Source organism: Pelodiscus sinensis, chromosome 20, assembly GCF_052426305.1.
Source record: "Pelodiscus sinensis isolate ZL-2025 chromosome 20, ASM5242630v1, whole genome shotgun sequence".
NCBI classification, from domain to species: Eukaryota; Metazoa; Chordata; order Testudines; family Trionychidae; genus Pelodiscus; species Pelodiscus sinensis.
In genome coordinates this window covers 9,695,367-9,721,028 of record NC_143071.1, presented here as the reverse complement: position 1 = coordinate 9,721,028, position 25,662 = coordinate 9,695,367, and the positions used below count along the sequence as shown (strand labels likewise).

Below are 25,662 nucleotides of genomic sequence, written 5' to 3'. Positions count from 1 at the left end.
GTCACATTTTAGACTGGGATTGTAAACACATTTTCCTAGAATGATTATTCTGATGTCATGTGATGTCTTCAATACGTCATCCAGTGAAAATGGGACAGCTTTATACATTAGTCTCAAACTTATATCCCTCAGTGCCGCTAGAGTAAACTATTTTGCCCTGCATAGACAAGCTCACAACCAATTTGGAAGAGGAAATAAATCCTTGTCAGAAACAGGATTAAATAAAAAATAAGTTTATGAAAAATGCATATCAAATTCAAACAAGTTCCAACATTTCAATAGAATATAATCCAAAGTCTTTTTGGTGTTTTAGTCTTTGTAGCTCTTGCAAACTTCCTTCGATCTTGTTGAGTTCAGAGTAAAATCGTACCTAAAAAGAAGAATTAAGATGTTTATAATACAAAACTTAGGGAAAGCTTTGCATATGTGAAAATAGTGAAAGACATCTGCACATTTAAATGGCTTGCTCAACCTGAAGGATCTCAAAGTTAAGCTATTAACACAAGACCATTGCAATACTGTCATTTCTGAAGCTGTAGTGATCGCGACCATGACTGTAGCTATTTGATGCAAAGGACAAAGCATATGAGTAGAAGAGAACAAATGTGTGTCCTTAGCCTCTGTCTGTCTGGAAATGAATGGCAGGAGAGGGATCACATGATAATTACCTATTGTGTTCACTCCCTCTGGGGCATATGGCATTGGCCAACGGCCAATTGGCAGACAGGACACTGGGCTAGTTGGACCTTTGTTCTGACCCAGTATGGCTGTTCTTATGACAGAGTCTACTGTATTTTTATCTCAAGCCACTCTGATACTAAATCCATACTCAAAATAGTTCAGTATTATAGGAATTGTAACTTACCTGTGCTCTCACAAACTTATGCAAGCTACATAGCAATCCTTTTGCTTCTGGTAGCATAACCACAACAGTAAAATGAGCATCTAGTACCAAGCACATCCAATCCATAATCTGAAAAAAAAAGACAAATCAGCATTACCCTTGTACTTAACATTTGCTTAACAAATTACATTTTAAAGGCTGATCTGGAGAGCCGTATTGAAAATTTAAATTTCTAGTGATATAAAATGAAACCCCTTTGTATTCAAGTCTTGGAAAATGTGTCTATTCCAAGCCACTTAGAGATATTAATCTGCTAACACGTAATGAATAAATCCAATACAATAAGGAACTGATCGAACTACAAAATTATGCTATTTCTAAATTTTAAATAATATTTAGTGCTATCTTCTCACCTGGTTTATGGTTGGAGAAAACATGCCAGGAAGATCTGTACTAAATTTTTCACTATACTTCACATATAGGAACTGCAAATACCGGAGAAACAGCTAGAAAGAAAACAGAGTCAGACTGCTGTAACACAGACATTTAAACAGATCTGTAGCTGGTTTTCCCTTTACATGTCCTATTTGTAAATTTTAATATACTGCTTTTCAGCTATGTATGAACTTGTAAGTCTGAATTATTAGTCTCAAGGATTTTGTATGCCATCTGTGGATTAGAGTAAATTTTGGAAACCACAGAAACTAGCAGATTGAGCATGCTCAAAGAAAATGAACATGAATTATTGTTTTGATAGACATAAGTCATTGCTACTTGACTCAGACAGATCACTAACCCATGAGGACCTGGTTTACCATTAGTTTGTTGAACAACATATTAGAACAGAGTCCACTCTTGCCTTTACTGATCTTAATTGCAATACATTTACTTCACTGACTACTAGGATTAAGCCATCAGTGCCCTGCACAAAAGTAAAGTCCTGAAAGCCCCATCCTGCCCCCAAACAACAGGTGGTTGAATAATGGGCAAATTTTGGTCAGTAAGAACAAACAGATTAACAATTACTTTATCAGCATACAAATACGTATACAAGGTACGTGAAAGACACAGATTTCATTATTTGTTGTGAAATTGTATTGTGTTGATCTCATTTTTAGGGTACGTCTAGACTATAAGCCTCTTTTGAAAGAGGTTTTTTCTAAAGAGATCTTTCGAAAAAGCCTCTTTTGAAAGAGGTCGTCTAGACAGCCACGCGACTTTCGAGAAAGTGATCCGCTTTTTCAAAAGAGAGCACCCAGGCAATCTGAATGTTCTCTTTTGAAATAAAGGCGTTCTTCCTCATAAAATGAGGTTTACCACTGTTGAAAAAACTGTTGTGTTCTTTCAATGTAATTTAAAAAAAAAAAAAAACCACAATGGCAGTCTAGATGCAGGTGAAGTGTTTTTTTTTTTTTTTTAAAAAGGCCACTTTTTTTCAGAAAAACCCTGTAGTCTAGGCATACCCTAAGAGACAATGTCAATTTGGAATCTAATCAGGTTAAAACAAATATAGATTCCTGACAACTGTGATTTTACAATCACTTGAAAAGTTTCTCCATTATGACAATGAAAAGCCACAGAAACAAGAGAAAAATTAGAATAATTGTTATTGAATACATATAAATATTTTACTCAAACATTCACATTTTTAAACCAGAACAGGATGTGAAATATTTCAGGAATAATGATCAAGAAAAATGCTGTAATTTAGTTACTCCAGCTTTCTGTGAAAATTCATTGACATTTTGTTGCTTCAGAGCACTTAATACCATTTTTAGTTCTTATTTGATATCCCAAGCCAATATATGAAAAATAAGTTCTATGCAATTTGGAAACCATCAAAGAAAATTGTAGATTTCTGATTTATAGCTAAGAGCTAAACTAATAATTAGTTCTAACTATATACTTACGATGACTTGCTGAGCTGAAAGATCTTTCAGATGAGGCAAGAGAAATGTTTCACTGTATGCTGAACGGAGAATGGCATTTCTGTGCAGCATTATTCAGGAAATAGTTTCAAGAAATGTCATTTCTACAAAGGTTCAGTGGATCTTAATTGTTAAATTAATTTTCTAGACTTCTTGGGAGAAATACTATTCTGAATATTTTTCTCCACAGTCCTTGTGGTTTTATCAGGATATCCAAGTTCTTAGTGACAGAGCGTAGCAAGTGTTTTTTTTTTATTATTATTAAAGAAATGGATTCCATTTTCTAAGTAGTACTTACATAGCTAGTTCTTTTGCCAGCCAAAAACTTTTCTTTTTTTCTGTGAAGCTAACATTTTAGAGCAAACTTTTACTATTGTGATATGACTCTCAGAATTTTAGAACTGGAAGAGACCTCAAGATGTCATCAAGTCCAGTCATCTGCCCTCACGGCAGGACCAAACACTGTCAGATCATCCCTGACAGATGTTTAACCTGTTCTTAAATATCTCCAATGATGCAGATTCCAAAACCTTCCTAGGCAATTTATTCCAGTGCTTAAGCATCCTGACAGGTAGGAAGATTTTCCTAGGCTACGTCTAGACTACATGGCTCCGTTGATGGAGCCATGTAAAATAAGTTTACTTGGCATAGGCAAAGAAGAGGGGATTTAAATAATCCCCGCTTCATTAAAATAAAAATGGCCGCCATGCTGTGCCGACGATCAGCTGATCCGGCACAGCACGGCAGTCTAGACGCAGTGCGGACGACAAAGGAACCCTTTGTTGACTGCTCCGGTATGCCTTGTGAAACAAAGGCTTCCCTTTGCCTATGCTGAATAAACTATTTTACATGGCTCCGTTGACGGAGCCATGTAGTCTAGGCATACCCCTAATGTCCAACCTAAACCTCCCTTGCAGCAATTTAAGCCCATTGCTTCTTGTTTTATCTTCATGGGTTAAGGAGAATAATTTTTCATGTTCCTGCCTGAAACACACTTACACTTTAAAAAAGTAAATGTAAATCAAAATCTTTATTCCCTTTATGCTGTACAGCCGTGTAGAGGCATATATTCAGATGACCCTCCCCCTGCTACTCTGTATCCAGGTTGTTCCTGCTCTCTGCCTTGGATTCCCTGGCCAACTGCTTCCTGAACCTCCCTGCTTGCTGAGCAGAGAGTATGGGGAGGAGACTCATGACAGAGTGTCCTTCTGCTCATGAGCCTCATCTCTGCAGAGCGGGAGATGAAGGAGACAGGGATCAGGAGAGCTGCTGGTAGATGCTGCAATCTGAGCCTTCTGGTGAACGCCTTAAAGCAGTGATGCACAACCTTTTTTGATCTGTAACCCCCGCTGCCAGGCTGAGCCCCCGGCCGGCTGGATTTAAGTGCCGAGACCCCTCGGGAAGACGTCCGTGTCACGACCCATGGGTTGCGCACCACTGCCTTAAAGCAGCAGTTCTCAAGCTATGGGTCGGGACACCGAAGTGACAAAGCCAGAGGGCTGCAGCTTTGCTGCTCCCACCTGAGGTAATGGAGCTTGGGCTTTGACTTTAGGTCCCCCCCATAGGATGGCAGGCTTAGGCTTCGATCCCCTTCTTGGGGTTGTGTAGTAATTTTTGTTGTCAGAATGGGGGCGTGGTGCAATGAAGTTTGAGAACTCCTCCCTTAAAGGGACAGCCCATGGCCTCAGACTTCCCCAGCAGTCAGCACGCACACAAAGTTTCTTTGCCATGCACACTCTGTACCTTTCACATTCACCTCCCAACACATACGTGTGTTGTAGTTACTTCTTGGTACTTCCTGCAATGCACATATATTCTCTGTAATTTTATTCTTTCAAGTGCTGTTACTCCCCACACCCTGCACAGCCAGCAAAAGGGTCCTGGGAGCAGCTGCAGGAGCAACATGGCTGCAAAGCAGTGGGAAGAGGGGCACATGAACACACACTGCCAGATATGTGCAGCTCTGCTAATTAAGTGCTCAGTACTTAAAACATTCCTGGGTGACCCCAGAGCTTAGAGGGAACACAACTGACAAGCTTTTTAGGGTTAACAGAAAAGATGTTAAGACAGACTTTGGAACAATGCTAACAGTAAGCACCACTTATTTCACAGCCTGTATTTTAAGCCAGTTAGAGATAATTAACTATATAAACAAAATTAAAAGGGCACGTATGCACCAAAGGATACAGTAATGCTGCCTTTTGTGGTCCAACAGGGCATAATTCTTCCGTCTCTTTTGCACAGGGTTTCTGCGTTAATTGAATATCACAGCCGTCCTCCTCCATCAATTCAGAACTGAAGCCATTCTGTAGAGTTTCAGTTTGTTTTTTTACTTGCTCATTGGGCGTAATATTGATGTAATTGATGACTGAATCTAAATTCACATTTGTTCCTTCAAGGCTATCGTCATTAATGCTAGAAGAAGGAAGGGCAGTTCCAAGGACAGACTATTAAACACTTATTATTTGTGTATTCTCTGCGTAGGCATCTACACTATCAGTCTTTTAATACCAAAACAGTGTGTATTAGCAATCTGCAGCATACAATATATACAAGAACAACAGGAAATCCAGTTGAAGTATTTCAGAATTAATATTTACAAAATGTGCACTGGCACCAGAAGTTTAATTTACATGCCACAAGGCATGGATCGGTTTAAAGGATATTATGATCCAACTAAGTTTGGTTTGATCATATGGCATTATGTAGAGCTGTGTGTCTTGTTCCTTCAAAGGCTTATAATTAACACAGGCAATTAGCTGTGGGAGGCAATTTGGATGCAGGAGGAGGCGGAAAGGGGATGCTGGCTTGGGGCGGGGGCTCCAGTCTGGGGAGTGTTGGGGTGCTGAGCAAGCCACAGGCTTGTGGATGTGAGAGTGCAGGAGTTTGGGTTGGGGTGTGTGAGAGGCTCAGGGCAGGGAGGTTGGGAGAATGATGGGCTAAGGACACAGATTTGCCGTGTGTGGATGGTGCAGAAGTGTAGTGGCAGAAGACTGAGAATGTGAGGGTGCAGGAGTTTTGGGATGGGAGAGGCTCGGGACAGGGGGTTCCAGTGTATGATAGACTCAGATTTGTGGTCGGGGGGCAGTAAAGGAGTGTTATGATGCTGCGGCCAGATGGGGGCTTGGCTCCAATTGGGGGTTTGTTGGCCAGGCTTCATTTTTAAATAAAATATGTCAAACACAAAAAGTTTCAGCATTTTCTTTATTTATGAGAAGGGTGGGGAACCTGTTGAGTCAGGGGTCACTGACTCACAGAAAAGTCAGTTGGGGCCACACAAGTGAGATGCAAAAAAACCCCAACATGCTCCTCCAAAACCCTCCAAGCCTCAATAATGTGGCCCCAACTGTGCTGGTGAAAGCAGGGGACATGGTACTGGGGAAGGGTGCTAGTGGGTCCTCGGGTGGGGACAGGGTGCTAGTGGGTGTTGGGGCAGAGGACAGGGTTCTGGGGCAGGAACAGGGTGCCAGTGGGGGCTGCGGCAGGGGACAGGGTGCTGCGGTAGAGGACAGGGTGATGGGGCAGGTGGCAGGCTGACAGGGAAGGTAGCAGACTGCCAGTGGGTGCTGGGGCAAGGAACAAGGGTGTTGGTGGGGGGCAGGGAACAGGGAGTCCCCAGCATGCACCTCCTGCCAGGACTCCTACCCCCACCCGCCTGCAGGGGAAGGATGTCCTGGCACATACCTCCTCCGGGGACTCCTATCCACGCCCATCTCCTCTCCATTGTTGCTGGAGGTAGGTAGTGGGGCTTCTTGGGGGTGGGGAGAAATGGGGGGGGGGCCCAAACACCTCATGAACAACTGATCGGGCCCTCCTGATTCCTTCCCTTCCCCTCCCCCCCCACAGGGGAAGGACATCCCTGTCACGCCAGAGACCTAGCCTTTCAGGTACCACACCGGTTGTTTGGGGGAGGGAGAGCAGCTAGTGCACTTCCTGAAACCCCAGAAGTGGTGCCTTCTGTCCACCCCACGGGAAGCCGGCGCTACCTCCATTGTTGCTGGAGGTAGGTGGTGGGGCTTTTTGGGGGTGGGGAGAAATGGGGGGGCCCCCGAATGCCTCATGAACTGATCAGGCCCTCCTGATCAACGGATTAATGACCACAGGCCTATGACATAGACATAGCCTAAGACTCACTGCATTTAGATGAATCTGCAAATGGATGTCTCTACATATCTTGGGCTACTAGTCAGTCTTCTTTTGCTTGGCTTTATGCTTTGGTTTATCTTAGCAATATGCCATCTGAGATAATATTAACAGTTCAGCATTTTGATAAGGCTGACTGTAGCCTGTATACCTATATACTTTCCTAAACCTTTTACTGTTTTAGCCTATTTTAGCAGTTATTAAAGGACCTACTGCAGATGTGGGCAATAATTTTTGACAGGGGGCAACTCCAAGATTTTGGAAAGTGGTCGAGGGCCGCACACTTACATGATATTAATGGAGGTGCAGGGTAAGGGACTGGACTGCAGGAGAGAGTGGGGTCTGGGATGGAGTTTGGGTGAAGGAGGCAATTGTGACCTAGGGCACGGGTCTGGGGTCCAGGGTTTTGGAATGTGACCTAGGGCAGGAGGGGGTTGTGATGTAGGGGAAGGGACTATGGTGCAGGAATTTAGGTTGTAACCTAGAGTAGAAGGGGATTGTGATCTGGGAGGGGATATGGGTGCAGGGGCAGATGGTATGGGTATATTGGGGGGGGAGGAGGAGGAGAGGCTGAGTCAGGCTTTGACCAGGAGATTTACTAGCCAGCAGTCCAACCAGCTTGCCTGCCTGATGCCTGCACAGCCATGTGCTTATATCGGGGTTCTCAAACTGTGTGATACCGCGACCCCCTGTAAGTTGCTTGCGACCCACAGTTTGAGAAACGCGGGCTTATATGAATAACTGAGCTGAAGGAGAGGGGGCGAGATGCTTCGTATGCTGCCTATTATTTAAACAGGCAGCTCCTATTGGCCACTTTCTGCCCAAAAGTCGGCCAATGGGATTATGCTGGGGGCAGGAGTTACGCCTGAAGCCTTCCACCTCTCGCCTCTCAGTTTTAAAAGAGAAGCAGCCCCACAGCTGCTTTTCTGAGCAGTGTGCAGGGCTGCGAGGCAAGCAGGGGAGTCTGCCTGGGGCTCACGGCTGTGTCAGCAGGCCAGATCCGGCCCGTAGGCTGACTTTTGCCCAGGCCTGACCTACAGGGATCTTATCCTGTAAGAAATTGGCTTTGGCAATAGTATCGATTGGTTTATATCATTTTGAAAAGGAATTATAGTTAGATAATAATGTGTGAAATTTCCAGCCAGGCCAAAGGTCAAACCACAAAAAGCCCGTGTGTTATCATAGAATGAGTCATTGTCTTGTATGGTCCCAAAATACAGTGACCTGCCAGTCTGAACATCTTGCTTTATCCAGAAAACAGGGTCGGTGGGCGATTTGTGGCATTTCCTGATAATTAAGCCACAAGTTTCCATTTTTGGAACTTGTCCACAAGGGCACAGTGATATCTCATGCATATTCAAAAGGATGTCCTAGTTTAATTCTCCAATCAAATGTGTGCCTCAAAAATCTTAGGGTGCAGAAATCTGTTTTGGCCTTGAGGGGTTTGGCAATAGGTGACATAAGACGACCTATAAGACTCCATGGCAGTTACCATGCATTGGAACTTTCTACCTCAAACTCTCTCCCTTCAATTTCCTTTATAGTACTAGTAATCTTAAGTCTAATCTTTTAAGTTTCCTCTGCTGCAATACTTCCTCTCACTGACACCCCGTTCCACCAACAGAGTGAGGCAGTTCTTCCCTCTCTTAAGGTATCTCAAAAAGGAGGTGTAAGTATGGTGTTATACTAGGTAATTACAATTTTATACTCAAGCTGCATTTATATTACCACCTTGGATAATCAAATCAATTTATGCAGTCATTGCCGTATGCATTGTGTGTGTAATCTTAATACCTATTGTAATAAAAATTGCTTTAATTTGATGCCACCCACAGTGTAACTGTAATTGCTGCGCTTCCCAAGTCCTGCCTCCAAACATAGAGCTCTCTAGCTCTTAACTTCTGTGATCAGGGTGAAGGACAAACCTAGAAACTTTCTGGTCAAATTATTGGCAACCCTTGAACCTAATTATATCCCTAATGCTGGTCTGCAGTGACAAACAATGGTGAGTTACATAAAAAGCATGGTAGATAGGCAAAAATGACTGAGCTTCCCATTTGAAGAAGTGGTGACCAATTAATACAAAACAAGACTAATACTAATAATGTATCCTACGAGAGGAGAAAAATCCTACAACACACAAGCATAGTGTCATTTCCGCCTTTGAAGTAATTTGCTGACCAGTGAGGTGCTGACTAAAAATTCAATAATACAATTTCTAGTTCCTGAAAGTTCTTATTATAGTGCCTAACACATGTTCTGTATAAAAGTTCAGAATACTAGTGTTTTTTTGGAAAATGTATTAAAACCAAATCTTGAGATAAAATTCCAGATTAACTGAAGGGAAATATATGGTTAGCTTCCTGCTTACCTTAAGAAAGCCTTCAAGCAAACACAGGTAACTGCTTCAGGAATGTCAGGGAATTGCTGTAGACAGAGTTGCAACAAATGCACATCTGTCTTCTCCAAGGCAACTGTCATTAAGTCTGGGCACAAACTGAGGCAGAATAAAGAAATTAGTTCCTACATTTAAACCACATGTGAACCACTGAAGCATTGGTCTTGTTTTAGGTTGAGGAAGAATGGTCCAGTGATTAGGGAGACCCAGGTTCTACTCCCTGCTCTATCATAGACACTGGGCAAGTCATCTAGCCACTCTGAGCCTCAGTTCCCCCATCTGTATAAATGGGGTAAGAGTACTGTCCTACTTCATAGGAGGAAATAGGGGGAAATGAGAAATATATTTAAAAAAATTATTAAGCACTTTGAGATCTATTGATGAAAAGTTCTAAAAATTGGCATTAGCAGCAGAAATCCAACAAGTCTTTTTGTGAGAACAGCAGGTCACAAGCCAATCACTATTCCTGGCAAAGTTCTCCAAATTTAGACCACAGGTAAAGTTTTGGAAATGTTTACTTAAGTGATTAAGTCCAGTTTTTGAAAGCCACTAAAAGCACTTTAAAATTATTAATCCCATATCTTTATTTCAAAATTAAAAAAAGAAAGAAGAGCGATCACCTGTAAGAGAGTCCTTGTGTCTGGATCAACTGCACCAGGGAATTCCGAGGGTAGAAGGTTGGCTCTGTTTTACACCTGTTCACAAGACCTGTTATGACATATCCAACAGTAGCTTGGAAATCTGACATCTGTGCATTCAACAAGAACTGTCTCAATTCCTCTTCAATATCTTTCTGAGAAGAATCCTAAAGATAATGTTAACCAGTTTAAAAGTACAAGATTATTACTAGCATATTGTTACTGATTAGACTGAAGTGGAGAAAGAATACTTCAGACTGCAAATTAATAACATGCAGAGTAGATGTAGCCACATTTAGCCCAGGATATTAGACACACAAAGTGGGTGGGTCGTATCTTTTACTGGATCAACTTCTGTTGGTGAAAGAGAAGCTTTGACCCATACAGAGCTCTTCTTCTGTGCAAACTAATTAGAGTAAAAGAATCATATTGAAAGGGAACAAGGCTAAGATTTGAAGATTACCCCTTTTGGCAGCCTTGTCATATTACAGGCAGTCCCCGGGTTACGTACAAGATAGGGACTGTAGGTTTGTTCTTAAGTTGACTCTGTATGTAAGTCGGAACTGGCGTCCAGATTCAGCCGCTGCTGAAACTGATCAGTTTCAACAGCGGCTGAATCTGGATGCCAGTTCTGACTTACATACAGATTCAACTTAAGAACCCCAGGCATCCCCAAGTCAGCTGCTGCTGAAACTGATCAGCGGCTGATTCCAGGAAGCCCGGGGCAGGAGCTTCCTGTAGTCAGCCACTGGTCAGTTTCAGCAGCGGCTGACTTGGGGATGCCTGGGGCAGAGCACCTGGGGTGCTGCTGGGTTGGTCCAGTAGCGCCGCCGCTCCTCGGCGCTACTGGACCAACCCAGCAGCACCCAAGCTGCTCTGCCCCAGGCGTCCTGATTCAGCCGCTGCTGAAACTGACCAGCAGTGGCTGAATCAGGACGCCTGGGGCAGAGCAGCTAGGGTGCTGCCGGGTTGGTCCAGTAGTGCCCAGAGCGGCACTACAGGACCAACCGGCAGCGCCCCAGCTGCTGTACCACAGGCATCTGGAGCAAAGCCGCAGAGCACGGGGGCAGCGGACAGCCCAGACGCGCCGTGGCTGTCCTGCTGCCCTCGGGCTCCGCGGCTTTGCTCTGCTTTGCTCCCCGTCCCCCTGGTCTACAGACCAGGGGGACGGGGAGCAAAGCGGCGCAACACGCGGGCAGCAGACAGCCCAGACGCGTCTGGGCTGTCCGCTGCCCGCATGTTCCGCTGCTTTGCTCCCCGTCCCCCTGGTCTGTAGACCAGGGGGACGGGTAGCAAAGCAGAGCAAAGTGGCGGAACACGCGGGCAGCGGACAGCCCAGACCCGTCTGGGCTGTCCGCTGCCCGCATGCTCTGCCGCTTTGCTTCCTCTCCTTGGTCTGCTGGAGACCAGGGAGAGGGCCCTGTTCATAACTGCAGATCCCACGTAAGTCGGATCCGCGTAACTCGGGGACTGCCTGTACAGTGAAAATCATTAGTTTTTATATAGGTATTACATTTAAATGACCTTATTTTGGAAGCGGTAGTAAGATGGCCTTCATCTTCATATGAATTTTAAAAACAAAGTAAAATACAGAACTATGTAGCACTTTAAAGGACTAACAAGATGGTTTATTAGATGATGAGCTTTCGTGGGCCAGACCCACTTCCTCAGATCAAATAGTGGAAGAAAATAAATAGTCACAACCATATATACCAAAGGATACAATTAAAAAAAAGAACACATATGAAAAGGACAAAATCAAATTTCAGAACTGAAGGGGGATGTGTGTGTGTGGGGGGGGGGAAATGTCTGTGAGCTAATGATATTAGAGGTGATAATTGGGGAAGCCATCTTTGTAGTTTGTTTTACATTGAATACAGAAACTAAGGCATGAAGACTTAGGAAGAATTTTATGTTGTAGTATTAATGCCTCAAGCCTCCATATAAAGGTCCTATTTAAATTCCAAAAAACTGAAATATTCCTGACAGAAAAAGGTCCAAAAAGGCACAAGTCTAGAGTTCATCTCAGAATCTTTTCTCTAAGTGTTGCCATTTACCTCAGAATGTCTACAGCCTTAAATGTAAGGCCCACATCTTTATGCAAGGCTACATTTATAATATTAAAATTATCTAGCTGCTGTATAGTACATTTCTAAAACTTTACTGAAAGAACTAGCTTTAATTTCATTAGTTTTATACATGAACTACTCTTCTTGCAGAATAGTTATACGAATGGATTAATCGCCAAATTGGATAGCTCTTACAAGCCTATGTCTCAAGCTGCAAGGACAGAAAAGGAAGAGGAGGAATGACAGATCTTCATCTGTCGTTTGTATTGTCTTATTTTGAGAGCTTTTAATTTGGTTAGTAAAATATGCATTAAGGATATTTTATTTACTTACCTTTATATCTGATAAAAGCTGTTCAACTGTAAGGGTCTGTGGCTGCACTTTTGCAACATTACTCCTTCTTGATCTTAACTGTAATTTAAAGGAAAAAATTACTCAAAGACAGGGCAAAAATTGCAATTGTTCATCAAAAGAACTAGGAACAGCACAAATATCTTCTCTCTCCGTTGCAGCAATAGTATGTAGGTTTTAAGGTAATGTTCCCCAAACTGTGGGGTTCACCCACAAGGTGGGTGTAGAGGAACATTCAAGGAAGATGTGCAGTAGGGCTCAGGTCAGGTCTCCACCCAAGTTGAGGACAAAGTGCCATGCCTCCCCCTGGCCACTGCTCTGCTTCAACCCCACCTGCTACTCTGCGCTCATCTCTTTTTGAACCCGAGGCCAGGTCCACGTCATCCCAGTTCAGCCCACAGCACTGCCTTTAGCCCAAGCTCCTCTACGGAGCAGTAATGGAGGGAGGCAGACACTAATTCCATTACTGGAAAAGGGAGGGGGAGAAGAACGAACAGAAAAAGTGTAGGCACTCCTGGCTTAAGGTCACCAGCCAAGCAATGCTGAGAAGTGTTTCAGTTTTACAAGCATGATTAGATGTCACAGCCAACAATGAAGATTTGAAATTACATTCACTTATAACACAAAGAAAACCAAGGAAAAGATAATCATGGAACATACATTTCTCTTGGATTCATTTTTAGCTATTACAGGTTGCTCTGTGTGTGGAGATGTCAGATGTTCTTCATGAAGCATATTCCAATTTACAGATGAAAACACAGTTCTCATGCCTGTGTAAACAAAGTTATATGAAACTTATATAAAAGTTACAAAAAAGTGCACTCACTAAGAACCAAAGTAAATTAATCCTAATATTTCTTTCTCTAATAGAATCAGGGATAATCTAGCATCTCCAAAGCAATTTAAAATACTGGCTTATTCCTAGTCAGTAAAAAAAATGTTTCCTATTGCATGCATCTTCTTAATAAAATTAAACTTTAAGATCAGCATTAAGTAAAAAGGTTTTCCTAGAAAACAAGGTAAACACAGCTGCTGCATCAATGAAGATAAAAATGTACCAGGAGCACTGAAATCTATCCTGACTCTATTCTAATATTTAGGATTAGACATGTTTTAAATATTTTAAAGATGCAACGGTATGACTGATGTTAAATTGTCTCCACAAAACAATATTTTCAGAGAAGGCAGTGCTAAGAACTACCTTTGAGCCAAAGGACTGTCATCTGAAGTCTGAAAATAATGGAATTCATATTACAGGGAAAAGAGTCAGTATTGTCTGCAAAGATGCTTTAAAATAAAGCTTCTAACTAAAAAATGGCACAGGTAGTTTTATTAATAGACGTAATAGAACTTTAACTAGCATAATAAACAATCGTTCAGCAAAATACTGGATAGTTGTTATTCTTCTACAAATAAGCCATACAAATAAATGTAGTAAGTGAATGCTTACTGTTAAACATATTGTAAGGAAATTCACAGTGCACAAGCACTAACACACATTAGGATGCTCTCAGCTTCACTGCATCCATACTCCATGTAGTGTCACGGAAGTGCATTATTGCACATCTTTTGCAAAAAACTGAAGTAACAGAATGCAAAGTTAAGCTAGTATTCAAACTGTTTAGAGTTTAACTATTTTTCCTGTAAGACCAATTCATTTTTTTCTATGAAGTTTTTCCCCAACAGAACGTTAATGGTATGATGTATGCTGAAATGCAAGGTATTCAATAAACAATATTTATAATCAAGCTCTTACTTGAGGTTTGAGTATCCTTGAGTTTTCCAACAGCAGCTGCCAAGGATGACATTTCACACTTGTATAGGATTACAGTTAGCACCTTCCCATGTGTTAAAAAAAATTTCTCTCCGTAACACCACAACTACAAAATATTAAGTACATTGTTAATGAACAGATGAAATAAAGAAGCTAATTTGGACCGGCACACAAAAATTGATTCAATAAAGATTCTTTAAACATCTCCGTAAGAGGGTTCTTTACATCTATTCTTACCATCTTCTAAAACATTAACTGAGTCTGCCTGATCAATGATACTAAATGTGAATGAAACGAAAGCTTTATTTGGGTGGTAGACTATGTGCTTCCTACTGGACTTTCAAAACCATGTCTTTTAAATCAATGTATGGTTTAAAAAGCCTGCCTCCCAAGACACCTCTCTAGCAATTGAATTGCATAAGCTGGGGTGGGTAATAATTTTAGGGGGGGGAGGGAGGGAGGACAGGGACACTTCACAAATTTTTTAAGTGGCCCTGGGCTGCCCCAGAAGGGGCGGGGCCAGGACACTTCCCATGCTCCCCTACCCACAGACCCCGATTGGTCTGGAGTAGGAGAGTGCATGAAATCTTTGCCCCTCAGTGCCAAGAGAGAATCGCCTGCTGTTCTGAACAGCTGGTGCTTCCTGCTAGGCACCACACATCCCTAGTGGGGAGGGGAAGGAGACTTCATGTGCTCCCCCATCCTAAAGTCTCAATTGGCCTAGGGGTGGGGGAGTGGCAGGGTGGCTGTGGGCATATTCAGCCCATGGTGGCTGTCTTGCCCACCCCTGGCATAAACCTATATTGCCTGAAGACACATGGTCAAGAGTTGAACATTTTTCAAGTGTTCTATCATGTTATTCAAAACTTCAATTGTTTCTCTTACTATGGCTTAAACAAAACATTAGTCCCACTCCCACCATGGACTCCCATCTGTTGCATGTGCTCATTTCAAAAGTGAAACTGAAATGCCAAGTTTGTTAGACTGAAGCCTACAGTACGACATCTATCAAATACTAAAACTACAGCTTACTTGTCCTGAAGTTCCCTGTGGTAGTTCTTTTGAAGTCTGCAATGTTTGAAATTTTGTATTCCATATAGAGAGGCATGCTACAGGGAAGAAAAAAAAAAGGGGGGGGGGAAAACAGGTACATTGAGAGTTCAAAGTGATTAGCAGTGACTGTGGCCAGTAGCTCTGCACCCCTCAATCTCCAGGCCCCAGGACAGCTGCCCCCTTTGCCATCACCTGTTGGAGGGCCTGCTTGCATTTCAGTGCATCCAATGCCAAAAGTATTTTGGAAATTCTATCTTGTGCAAGCTTAATTTTATTCCTGGGGGAATTCTGCATCAAAAAATTAAAGATTTTGCACACAATATTTTAAAATTTTACATATTTTATCAGTCAAAATTATGAACTATAATCATTCTGGTTTCAATTATTTACTTTTTATTTAAATTACAATAGAACGGTTAGAGAATGGGAGAGGGGAGTATTGGAGAAGATCTCTAAATTCCCTTACTCTATAGTAATGTAGTTAGTTTTGACCCTTTCTTTCTAGTATTATCAATACATGCAACCATATGCTCCATGTTACACCATCGGCAACTGAAGAGCAAGCGAAGGCTGGGAAACAAACAATTCATATTGGCAACTGACCATCTCCAAAAAGATCAGTAGCAAAGAGTTAATGGAATACATTTTGACAGGAGATTTTCAGTCAAAAACGTAGACCTGTTCTAACCACAAAAGCACCATAAGCATTTACAAGGCCATAATGTTCTTTCCACCACTCTGGCAGTGTACAGGAGCCTTAAAACTTTTACACCTGTTTTATAATCCTGGGGGAAATTAAAGGCAATGAGAACAATTCACAAAGCAGGCATCTGCTACATTCTGCTCTGCCTGAGGAGACAAGAGTCTGCCCCAAGCTTGCTTCCTCAGAAATACCCCGAAGCCCTGTCCCCCTATACAGACCAGGCAGCAACAGTAAGCAAGAGGGACTGAGTGTCTGTTTCTCTCACATGTATGACTGCCTAGCATCCCTCATACTACCCCTTCCCCCAACATCTCTACAAGCTGCTTTGGGCACCTGAACCAACCTGCCTGTGCTGCTGGGGAGAGGCACTTGACTGCTCTTGTGTGGGACATATATTTTGTGCACCTGCAGTGATGCACAATTCCACTGGGAGTAAAATTTGACTTTTCATCCTGATTTAGGACAGAAAATGTTGTGAAAGCTCTTCAGTGTGCCCAAGGACTGAAATTCTATTTCCTGGACAGCTTTACTTGCAGTACAAGTAGATACTTTCAGTATGTAAAAGGAGAATTTACCAAGTATTAAAATATGTGATGGCTATTCCCACTATATTTTCATACCATTTGAAATACTGCAGTTTAGAGAGTGAAATTCAATAGCAAAAATAGTCTTCAATCTTGGGTTTGACTGTAGCAACAGTTAAACTGTAGTGGCATCTCTTCGTTATGTAGATTACAGATCACTCAGATGCATAAATTAACTGTACTACAGTAGCTTCAGAGGGGTAACCAAGTTAGTTTGTAACTCGAAAAACAACAAATAGTCTAGTAGCACCTTAAAGACTAACAAAACACGTAGATGGTGTCAAGAGCTTTTGCAGCCATAACCCACTTCTTCAGATGACTGGAGTAGTTTCCAACTGTGAATTTTGTCTGAAATTCAGTTTCCTTACCATTCCCATTAAATAATTAGGGCTCTAAGAAAAGTTGTAAATTCCGATTATAAATTCCAACCCAAGATCATTCTTTCCCATGAAAAGACCACAAAAATAATCCACCAACTGATCTATACAACGAATTGAACTTTGTTTTACAAGTTAAATAAAGTAAGTCATTTCAAAGTTACCTTTAGCAATAGTAGGTGGAGAATCCAAACATCCGAGTACTGCAACATGATCTTTATCGAGAACAGCTAATGAAGCTCCTTTTAGAACAGTGCCAGACTCTACAATTTTGAGCAGTAATGATTTGGACAGAATTTGCTGTTCCTCTTGGACACTTTGTTGCAGTGACACCAGAATCTTATATACACATCCATTAGAATCTATCAGAAGAGAGAAGTGGCACTTCGTTTCAAGTTTAAAATTGTGGCAAACGCTACCTCTACATTTTTCTAGAACTTCATACATACATCTAAAAACATTATAAAATCTGCACATGAAAAGCTAACCTAAAGTGTACTAACTTAATTACAATCCAATCAGTTCAGAATGCAGACCTCTCTTAAAGACATCACACTGTGCAACATATACCATGATCAGGATTAAGACTAAAATGATGTTTTAATTACTTACTTCTAACTTTCTGATGTTCTATATAACAACATTTAATACCAAAAATAGACAGACAACAATACACTAGCAGCTGTAGTCGTTAATTTACAAGTTTCAATCAATTACATCCATCATAAGACTTACACAAACATAGGAGTGTGAGAATCTTGTTTTTTGTATATGTTGTAAAACACAGTGGATGGAATGATTCTTCTAGTTCAAGCTTGTACTTGTGTAGGATATTTGGGTTAACCTTCTGCACATACACAAAATAATTCCCATTCTTTTAAAAAAAGAAAAAAAAGAAAATTAGTTTATAGCTCTTATTTACAGAACAGACATGCTACAGCTATTATTTTTATTAGACTAGTAGCAGTGAACACACACATTTAGAGTTATGAACCTAAACTTAACTGGATGTGCTGGAAAAAAAAAAACTCACATGAAACAGTTTTCAAAATTAATGTAAAATGAAATGACATTATAAACTAATGGAATACAAATGGATTTACAGGAAAGATAAAAACAAAAATGTGAAAATGAAATAGTAAAAGTTTCAGAGAACCACAATCAGTCACTAATCAGTGTATATGAGAGTCAAATTAATGATGTAAAAGACTAGTTGACTATCCGATATCCCCCTCTTCCTCCCCCCCCCCCCCCGGCCACCTCTAGGAGATAGAGGCTGTCACTTTGAAACCCCAAGGTTGCTTTTCAAAGGTGCAGCAGCTGCCCCTTTAAAATGCTGCCTGTGCGCTTTTCAAAGGGGCAGCCTAGAGCCCGGGGTCAGCTGAGGAGGCACAGAGGCGGCAGTTTCAAAGAGGAAGCCGCTACACAGCTGATCAGGGACTCCCCAGCTTACCCTAGGGCTCCTAGTGGCATGCAGCGTAGCATGGAGCCTGAGGTCAGAGGGGGGACTGCGATTCCCCCACTGACCCCAGGCTCCATGGCTTTGAAATGCACAAGAGCCCCCGCTGGGGACTCTAGTGCATTTCAAAGCAGGCACGCCACGTGCAGCCCGGAGCCAGCGGGACTTCATGCTGCCCCCGGGCTGCACGCGGAGTTCCGCATTCCTCCTTTAAAATGTATGAGAGTCCCCACTGACCCTGGGCTCCATGCTACACTGCACGCCCCAGAAGAGGCTCTTGTACATTTCAAAGGAGGAATGCGGAAAAGCCTATCAACTAGTCAATGGAAATTCCGTCTACTAGTCCATTAACCGCATTTGAACATCCTTAAGTCAAACACAGTGATTGTAAATATTGTTTAAAAAATTAATTAGGTAATAGTTTAAAATTATATCCTTTAACTGGTTAACTGAGATCACTGGGCTCTTGGGTGGGGCTGAGCAGTTCAGCGTGCAGGCTGCCCCAGGGAAGAGGGGACAACCCCATCCCTCTCTCACTGCAGCCCAGTTTGGGGCCAGGTGAGATGTGCCTGTCCCTGGCTGCTGCAGCAGGCATAGCCAGGTAGGTGTGCATGTTTCCTGGCTTGGGGGGAGAAGAGACGACACAGACAACTCACTTAAATATATAGGAGAATAGCTGTCCCTTTCTCCACCCCGTCCTGGGCTACCCCAATGGGGTTATAGCTGGCCAGTCCCTATCTCTAGCCCCTTGCTGCCCCCTGTGGTCATTATACAGTATGACTGTCCGTGCTAGCAAATCCCACCCTTTTTGTTGTAAGAAAATCATAATCCAGACACATACCATTGTCCTGGCAGAACCAAACCCTTACTTTTAAGTTAAAATAAGAGGAAGCTGCATTCCAAATTTAGTGATGCTAGCCTCTTACCATTTAGAAGGAGTTCTTGAACAAAGACGGAGAAGACCCACAAACTCTCTTAAATATATAGCAGAAAATATAGCTTTAAAGTTGTAAGCATCTCCAAGTCTTATTTTTAAGCGGTTGCCACTTTTTCATTATAATTAAATGTCCTGACTTTTCCTCATCCCCAGGACAATGAGAACAGTTCACTATTCCTGAAAAGCTATATGACATTCTGTAGATTTTCCAGCTAATTCATGCTAATCATTATAGAACACCACAATTGTAATAAGGCCTCAGTGAAATTGCAATGAAAGTCTAAATTGATTTTAAAACCCTGATATTTCATAGATTATTTTGCTGTAAAAAAGTGAAAAAAGACACTTACTTTCTCAGTAATAAAAATTAAAACAGGTTGTTGAGTTTCCATGAAAGCATCACTCCACCTAAAAGATGAAAGTTGTAAGATTATTTCTTGTTACAAGTAAAAAGAATTGAACATTTTTATATGGGAATTCCATTAAAATACATCAGCAATACCTACATTTAAGGTAACACCTTAAAACTCTAGATATAATCTTTTGGATGCACTCCCATTAGAACTGATGACAATCATGATCGTCAATAATCTAAACACATTAATTATGCATTTAGACCTTTATAGATATATTCTAATTCCAACATGATACAGACTTATAGCCATAAAATAGTAGCGCATAAGATTTTTTTTAGTACGATAAAGCTCTTACCTCTGCAGCACACACTTCAGGCCACACAAGACAGACAGCAGAAGCAGAACTTGATTCACATAAGACCATTAATATTTTGGATTACAAAGCTAGTTACCTAAAATGATATCACTCACCTAATGTCTTCATCTGAGATAACATTTTCAATTTCTTGTTGCGGTGCTGCCAGCAGAGCATCTAAGGTTCGCACAGCACCCCTCTTGAATAGCACAAGTGGCTCTGTGTCAGGTAGTGAATGTATCCGATATACCTCCGCTGTCAGCTGCAAAGAGAGAGTCCTATTTAAAAGTTTATTCTACATTAACAATTAATTGCCCCAAGGCTGTTTTATGTTTGATTTCTCTATTTTTATTTCTACACATTTATTAAACTAACTAGCAAAAGACTGATGCCAGAATTCCTCATAATGGCATCCAAGCAAGTTCCATTTTTCTGACAAATTTGAGATGCATCATTTCACTGCTCAATGAGGCAATTACTAGAAAAACCTCAATTCCAACTTGATTAGTGTCACAAGTTACAATTCAGAACACTCAACTAACACTAAACACTTAAATACAACTGCTAACACACATATCCACCAACCAGACCTCACTATAAAACAAGGCAAAATGCAAATCAATATTTTCTAATTGAAAAACTCCCATTCACTTGAATAATTTACTTCTTACTCATAGCAATAGGCTAGAAGAAACTTTAGGTATTGAAAAGTGATTAGCCCTGTGGCCCCCTTCAGAAGATTTCAAGTCCTATAAATTCTATTGTTTCACTGGCCCTAACCATTTTAAGTCTAATATTTGCCAGAGATGTTTAAACCAAAGGGCACAGGTGAATTACTAGTAATATCCCATATTACTGGAAGTATAAGTTAAAGGAGACATGTAACTGAAAAAAACATCCTCCCTTCCAAAATTTCTTAATACTAATTTATAATTAATAACGTATATTCTCTTTAAAAACTTACTGTTGCTTTAAACACTTTATCCAAATTCATGTCTTCATCCTTCCATATTCTTAAAACCTGTTAAAATATAAATGGTTTTATAAACTCAATGAAGCAGTCCATTTGGTGTATATCACAGACTGACATACGAGATCTGTGAGTGAAAGCATATATATCAAGACATTTTGAATTAATTCTGAATTCATAAGGAGTGATCTTAGAGCAGTCTCAAGGGAGTGGTTTATACTGGAGAGACAGCCAGAGAACCTAGGCAAGAGTTGAAAGAGTGGAGTAGCAAAAATTCAGCACAACCTCAAGAAGTTTACATTTGAAACAGTGTATGGATAGATTTTGAGAGCAGAATATTATGGTAGCATGAACTGAAGGAAAACAAAACCATGAGGATAGACTGAAAAGGAAGAAAAATGAAAAATCAGATGAAAGGAGTTGGGGATACGATCCACATTACCCTCTACCAGGTAAGGGCCCAGGCTAGAGAGATATAAGTAGGATTCACTAGTATAATTCACTGGCATGAGAAAGTGTATGAAGAAGCGTAAAGAAACAGAACCCATGGTTATTGATCAGAAATAGAAATAGGAACAAACTCCTCTCTCAATTATCATTTTAAAAAATGAGAGCAAAGAGATAAGGATGGTAGCAGAACAGGAGATGTGAAGATGTCAACTACCCCAATTATCTCAACTGGGTATTAAAACAAGTCTCACAATGTAAAATGTAAATATTTATTTCTGTACAATTTATCTTAACCAACATTTTCTTATGCTTATGTATGTCAGCTGAAAAGACTTTTTATGGGAAAAAAACTTGCAAGTTTTCAAAAGGTAAGTAACTGAATACGTGCTTCTCAACATAAGATATTTTCTTTCCCCTCATGCCCCTCAAAATGTGTGTTTAATCCCAGTGCTGCATGCTATCTTTTCCACTAATGCATAAAGATGGAATGACTGAGGTACTCCAAATTCTGATGGTCTGCAACTTGAGGCTTTTCAAATCCTGGAAAACCCCCAAGGAAATTAGTAGCTACACTGATTTTGGAAAACTCCACACTTTTCCAATTCTTTAGACAGATAAATCACCGTCAACAATGACTTATAATTCACTCAGAAAATTTTATATCATCAGACGCTGAAAAACAGATCTCTCACCTTATCATCATGGACAGCAATGTATTCACCAGTTTCAAAGTTACATACAGCTGGGCATGTGATTGTCTGATCTTGTTTGACTGACCAACAGCCCAGAGGCTTCTGGTCTGAAACCTAGACAAGTGAGAAGAAGACATTTTAGATTTCCATGAAGAGTAGAGAGTCAAAATTTGAGTATGCAGTTTATGACAATCTAGATTAGACCTGAGGTCCATGTCGCTCTGGCACAAACAGCAGCCTGGGCTTTGGGTGCAGCTGGGGTCCCATCTACCCCCACACAGTGTGGCTGGTGCTGCTGCAGCCTTGCTGGCTGTCCCGACCTATTTCCTGCTAGGGATGTGTAGTATAAATGGTTAATGGACAAGCCTTCATGGCTACATGTAGGCCCCCCTCCTCCCCCTATGCCGCAGCCTCTGTATCAGAGGCTCCTGAGAGCACAGGCACCAGGGAAATTTCAGCAGTTACACATTTACCAGAGTAAACACATTTTAACATCCATCATTTCCATCACCAGACCCATTTGGTTAACTGGTAAGCAATTTGATAGTACTTCATGAAAGTTACCAGCAAAGCACAGTTATCTCCTTAATGTCCTCAGGAGCAAAGACTAATACAAAGCAGAGATGGAAAATCCTGTTTAATTAGCTATCCAATTAAATGTTAAGTTTAACCTACTAACGGATTGAATGGGGGTGGGTGAGGAAGGAGGCCACTCCATCCTTGCTGGACTGCCACCACCCCAGGCATGCACTGCAGTGCCAACTATCCCCTCCCCTGCACTATGGACAGGGGCTGGTAGCCTTGTGAAGTAGGGATGTTAACAAATGTTTATTTTTGTAAATTTGTATCCGCTGAATTTTTCAGTGTTTACATGAAGAGGGGGGAGAAGGGAGGAGCCAGAACTTGCAGGGAGTGGAGCTGGCTTGAAAGCCAGCTTCCCACCTATATTGCCTGGCCCCATCCCCTCCACCCCTGCCTCTATGGGAGGCGGGGGGGGGGGGGGGAGGAGAAGGGACTGATTCTGTGGGAATCAGCATGCGTGGAGAGCTGGCTTAAAAGCAGGCACTTCATGCCTATCCGTTCCCACCTGCCTCCCCACTGCATGCTGGGGGTGAGGTAGGCCAGGGACTCTACGGGAGGGGTACGTGCAGGCCAAGCAAATCTTTCACAGACTGACTGTTTGGTAATATTTTTTTTAAAAAAACTCATTTATTTTTACATCTTTAGCTATTTCGTTTTCTAATTTCCCTTTTACTGCCCAATATTATTTATATTCCTATTTATTGACTTCCCCAGGGTTAGACTTCCAAATTTTGAGAGATTCCATTTGGTTCAAATAACTTCTCGAACACTGGCAATTAGGCACACCGGCATTTTGTTTCCTTTTTGTTCAGCAGCCCACACATCTTCCAAGGCATCTGTCTCACCTCTAAAGATTTAACTTTCTTTTATTCTTAGCTTTATTTTTGACTATCATTTTCCGTTTTTCCCCAAAAGTTTAGTGTTGCTGTGTTATTTTCTGGTACTTATAACTGCCTCTAGCACAGGGCTGGGCAAGATGTGGCCAGGGGGCCAGATGCAGCCTACCTAGCACTTTGGTCTGGCCCGCAGACTGCATCCTGCTACTCCCAAGTTGTATTGTGCTGCCCATGCCACTGAATTTCCAGGTGGTGGCTCAGGCAATCGGATCTTATTTAAATGGCTACTGGCTCCCAATTGCAGTGCTACCCCAGCAGGGGCCGCAAGCCCCTTTTTAATTCAAAACCTCAGGCCCCAGACAATTCTGAAAGGAGGCTAGTCCCCAGCCCTGCCCCTTCTACACCAAGCCCTGCCTCTTCTGGGGGTGGAGCTGGCCCATGACCATGTACCAAAATTTATTAAGTGGCGCCCCTTTAAAAATTATTCCCCACCCCCACCCCAGCACATTGACCTTCATTATATTGTATTTACTATTACTCTTTTGTTTCTGGTATACAATCTACTTCAAAAAGTGACAGTATTACCTAATCCTGAAGGAAGAATAGCCTCTTCTTGAATATTCTAAAACTAGTTATTTCAACAAACAAACAGTTACTTACTCTGTTCCCTTGTGCCATTTGACCAGTTTATTTGCATAGGCGTAGTACACCATTGTCATAATTATGGATAAATATTGCTTCTGTTTTGGTCTCTCTGTATTGTGCACTCAGTGTCTTTTCCTTGAATGGGAGACCAGTACTATAGCTCTGACAATACATTTACATTATTACACTTGGGGATTTGCATCCTTCTGTTAATCATGGCAGCATCACCTAAAGATCCCAAGAGAGATCGGGGTGGGGGGTTGTATATACAGCAAGAGGCAGGCAGTCCCTGCCCCCAAAGTGTTTACAGAAAGTACAAAAAAGTAGACAATTGATGGGAGAAAAAAATTATTATGTATTGCTGAACTTTTATACTTTTTGTGCTGCCAAATGAAATAGCCTTGTTGATCCCAGGGCCTGAAGAAGAGTTCTATGTACGTTTGTCTCTTTCACTGACAGAAACGGGTCCAGTAAAAGATACAGCCTCACAACACCCTGTGCATCTGACATAAAATGAAGCATTTTTACAACATTTTACCCTCTCACTTCAGCAACAATTTTTTAAAAAAATGTAAACGATATTTGAGGGGTGAAGTCATTTAACTGCGGGGTTTCGTTTCCAATTTGTTGCTCTCCATGTCAGTAGGCAATGGAGACTATAGGAGGAGAATTTGTCGTTGGATAAAACATCTGCAGCATTGCCTATTAAAACGGAACTTTTACAAACTGCCACGTTCCGTGACAAGATCGTCTCCATATGGGTGAGCAAAGAAACAATCCAGACCACAGCACTGCGCCGGAGACTAGGTACACAGCAGAGCAGCATGGCTGAGCGCAACATGCGCCTCCCCCCCGCCCCGGTACCCTGAGATACCCAGGCTCTGATAGTGGCCGCTATCAGACCAGATAAGATGTAGGAAAGCGAGCCCCGCTAGTGGAAGGCCGGGCCTGGGGGCGTGCAGGGCCGTCGCACAGCGCCCCGCGGCTGCCTGAAGAGAGGGGCACGGAGGTTGCCGCTAACACGCCAGGGGAGCCTCCTGAAGCGGAGGAGGCGCCGAGCAGGGACAGAAGGGCCGGGATACATCCCCGTGGGGTGCGCGACGCCTCCCTCACGCTCGGCAGCCGGGGTTGGGGCCCCGCGGCGGCAGGCGAGCTGTCCCTGCCCCGAGACAAGCCGGGAAGGAGCCTGTATCCTCCCCGGGGACCCTGCCTACGCAGCGTGAGGTGCAGGGGAAGGAGACCGACGCGTCTCACGCGGTCCCGTCCCGCGGAAGAGCCAGGCTTGCCCGGGAGCGCGGCCACGCCGGGCTCCCACCTGGTAGAGGGTGGCCGTCCTGCCGCGGTCGGTGAGCAGCACCCGGTCGGAATCCGGTCCGGGTTCCAGCCCCAAGATGCCCTGGCCAACCCCAGCGCCCGCGCTGGCCACTAGGCCGCACAGCGTGAACTCCTCATACAGCGTCGCCATCTTCCACAGCCGCCGCCGCCTCTCGCGAGAGCTGGGAACGGAAGCGGGCAAGG

The 25,662-nt window shown here is 42.4% G+C and overlaps 1 protein-coding gene across 1 annotated transcript; it reads right to left on the bottom strand.

Moving 5' to 3' along the window:
- Positions 1-217: 217 nt before the first annotated feature.
- NOL11 (nucleolar protein 11) lies at positions 218-25,662 on the bottom strand. The gene is made up of 18 exons (XM_006110589.5): positions 25,460-25,662; positions 22,082-22,195; positions 20,934-20,990; positions 20,086-20,231; positions 19,609-19,666; positions 17,598-17,736; positions 17,027-17,224; positions 15,178-15,254; positions 14,128-14,251; positions 13,032-13,141; positions 12,354-12,431; positions 9,934-10,118; positions 9,287-9,412; positions 4,960-5,187; positions 2,755-2,833; positions 1,258-1,350; positions 866-973; positions 218-370 (listed from the first exon to the last, which is right to left on the bottom strand). The coding sequence occupies exons 1-18, from the start codon at positions 25,607-25,609 to the stop codon at positions 257-259; spliced, it is 2,184 nt and encodes a 727-aa protein (XP_006110651.3). The 5' UTR covers positions 25,610-25,662; the 3' UTR covers positions 218-256.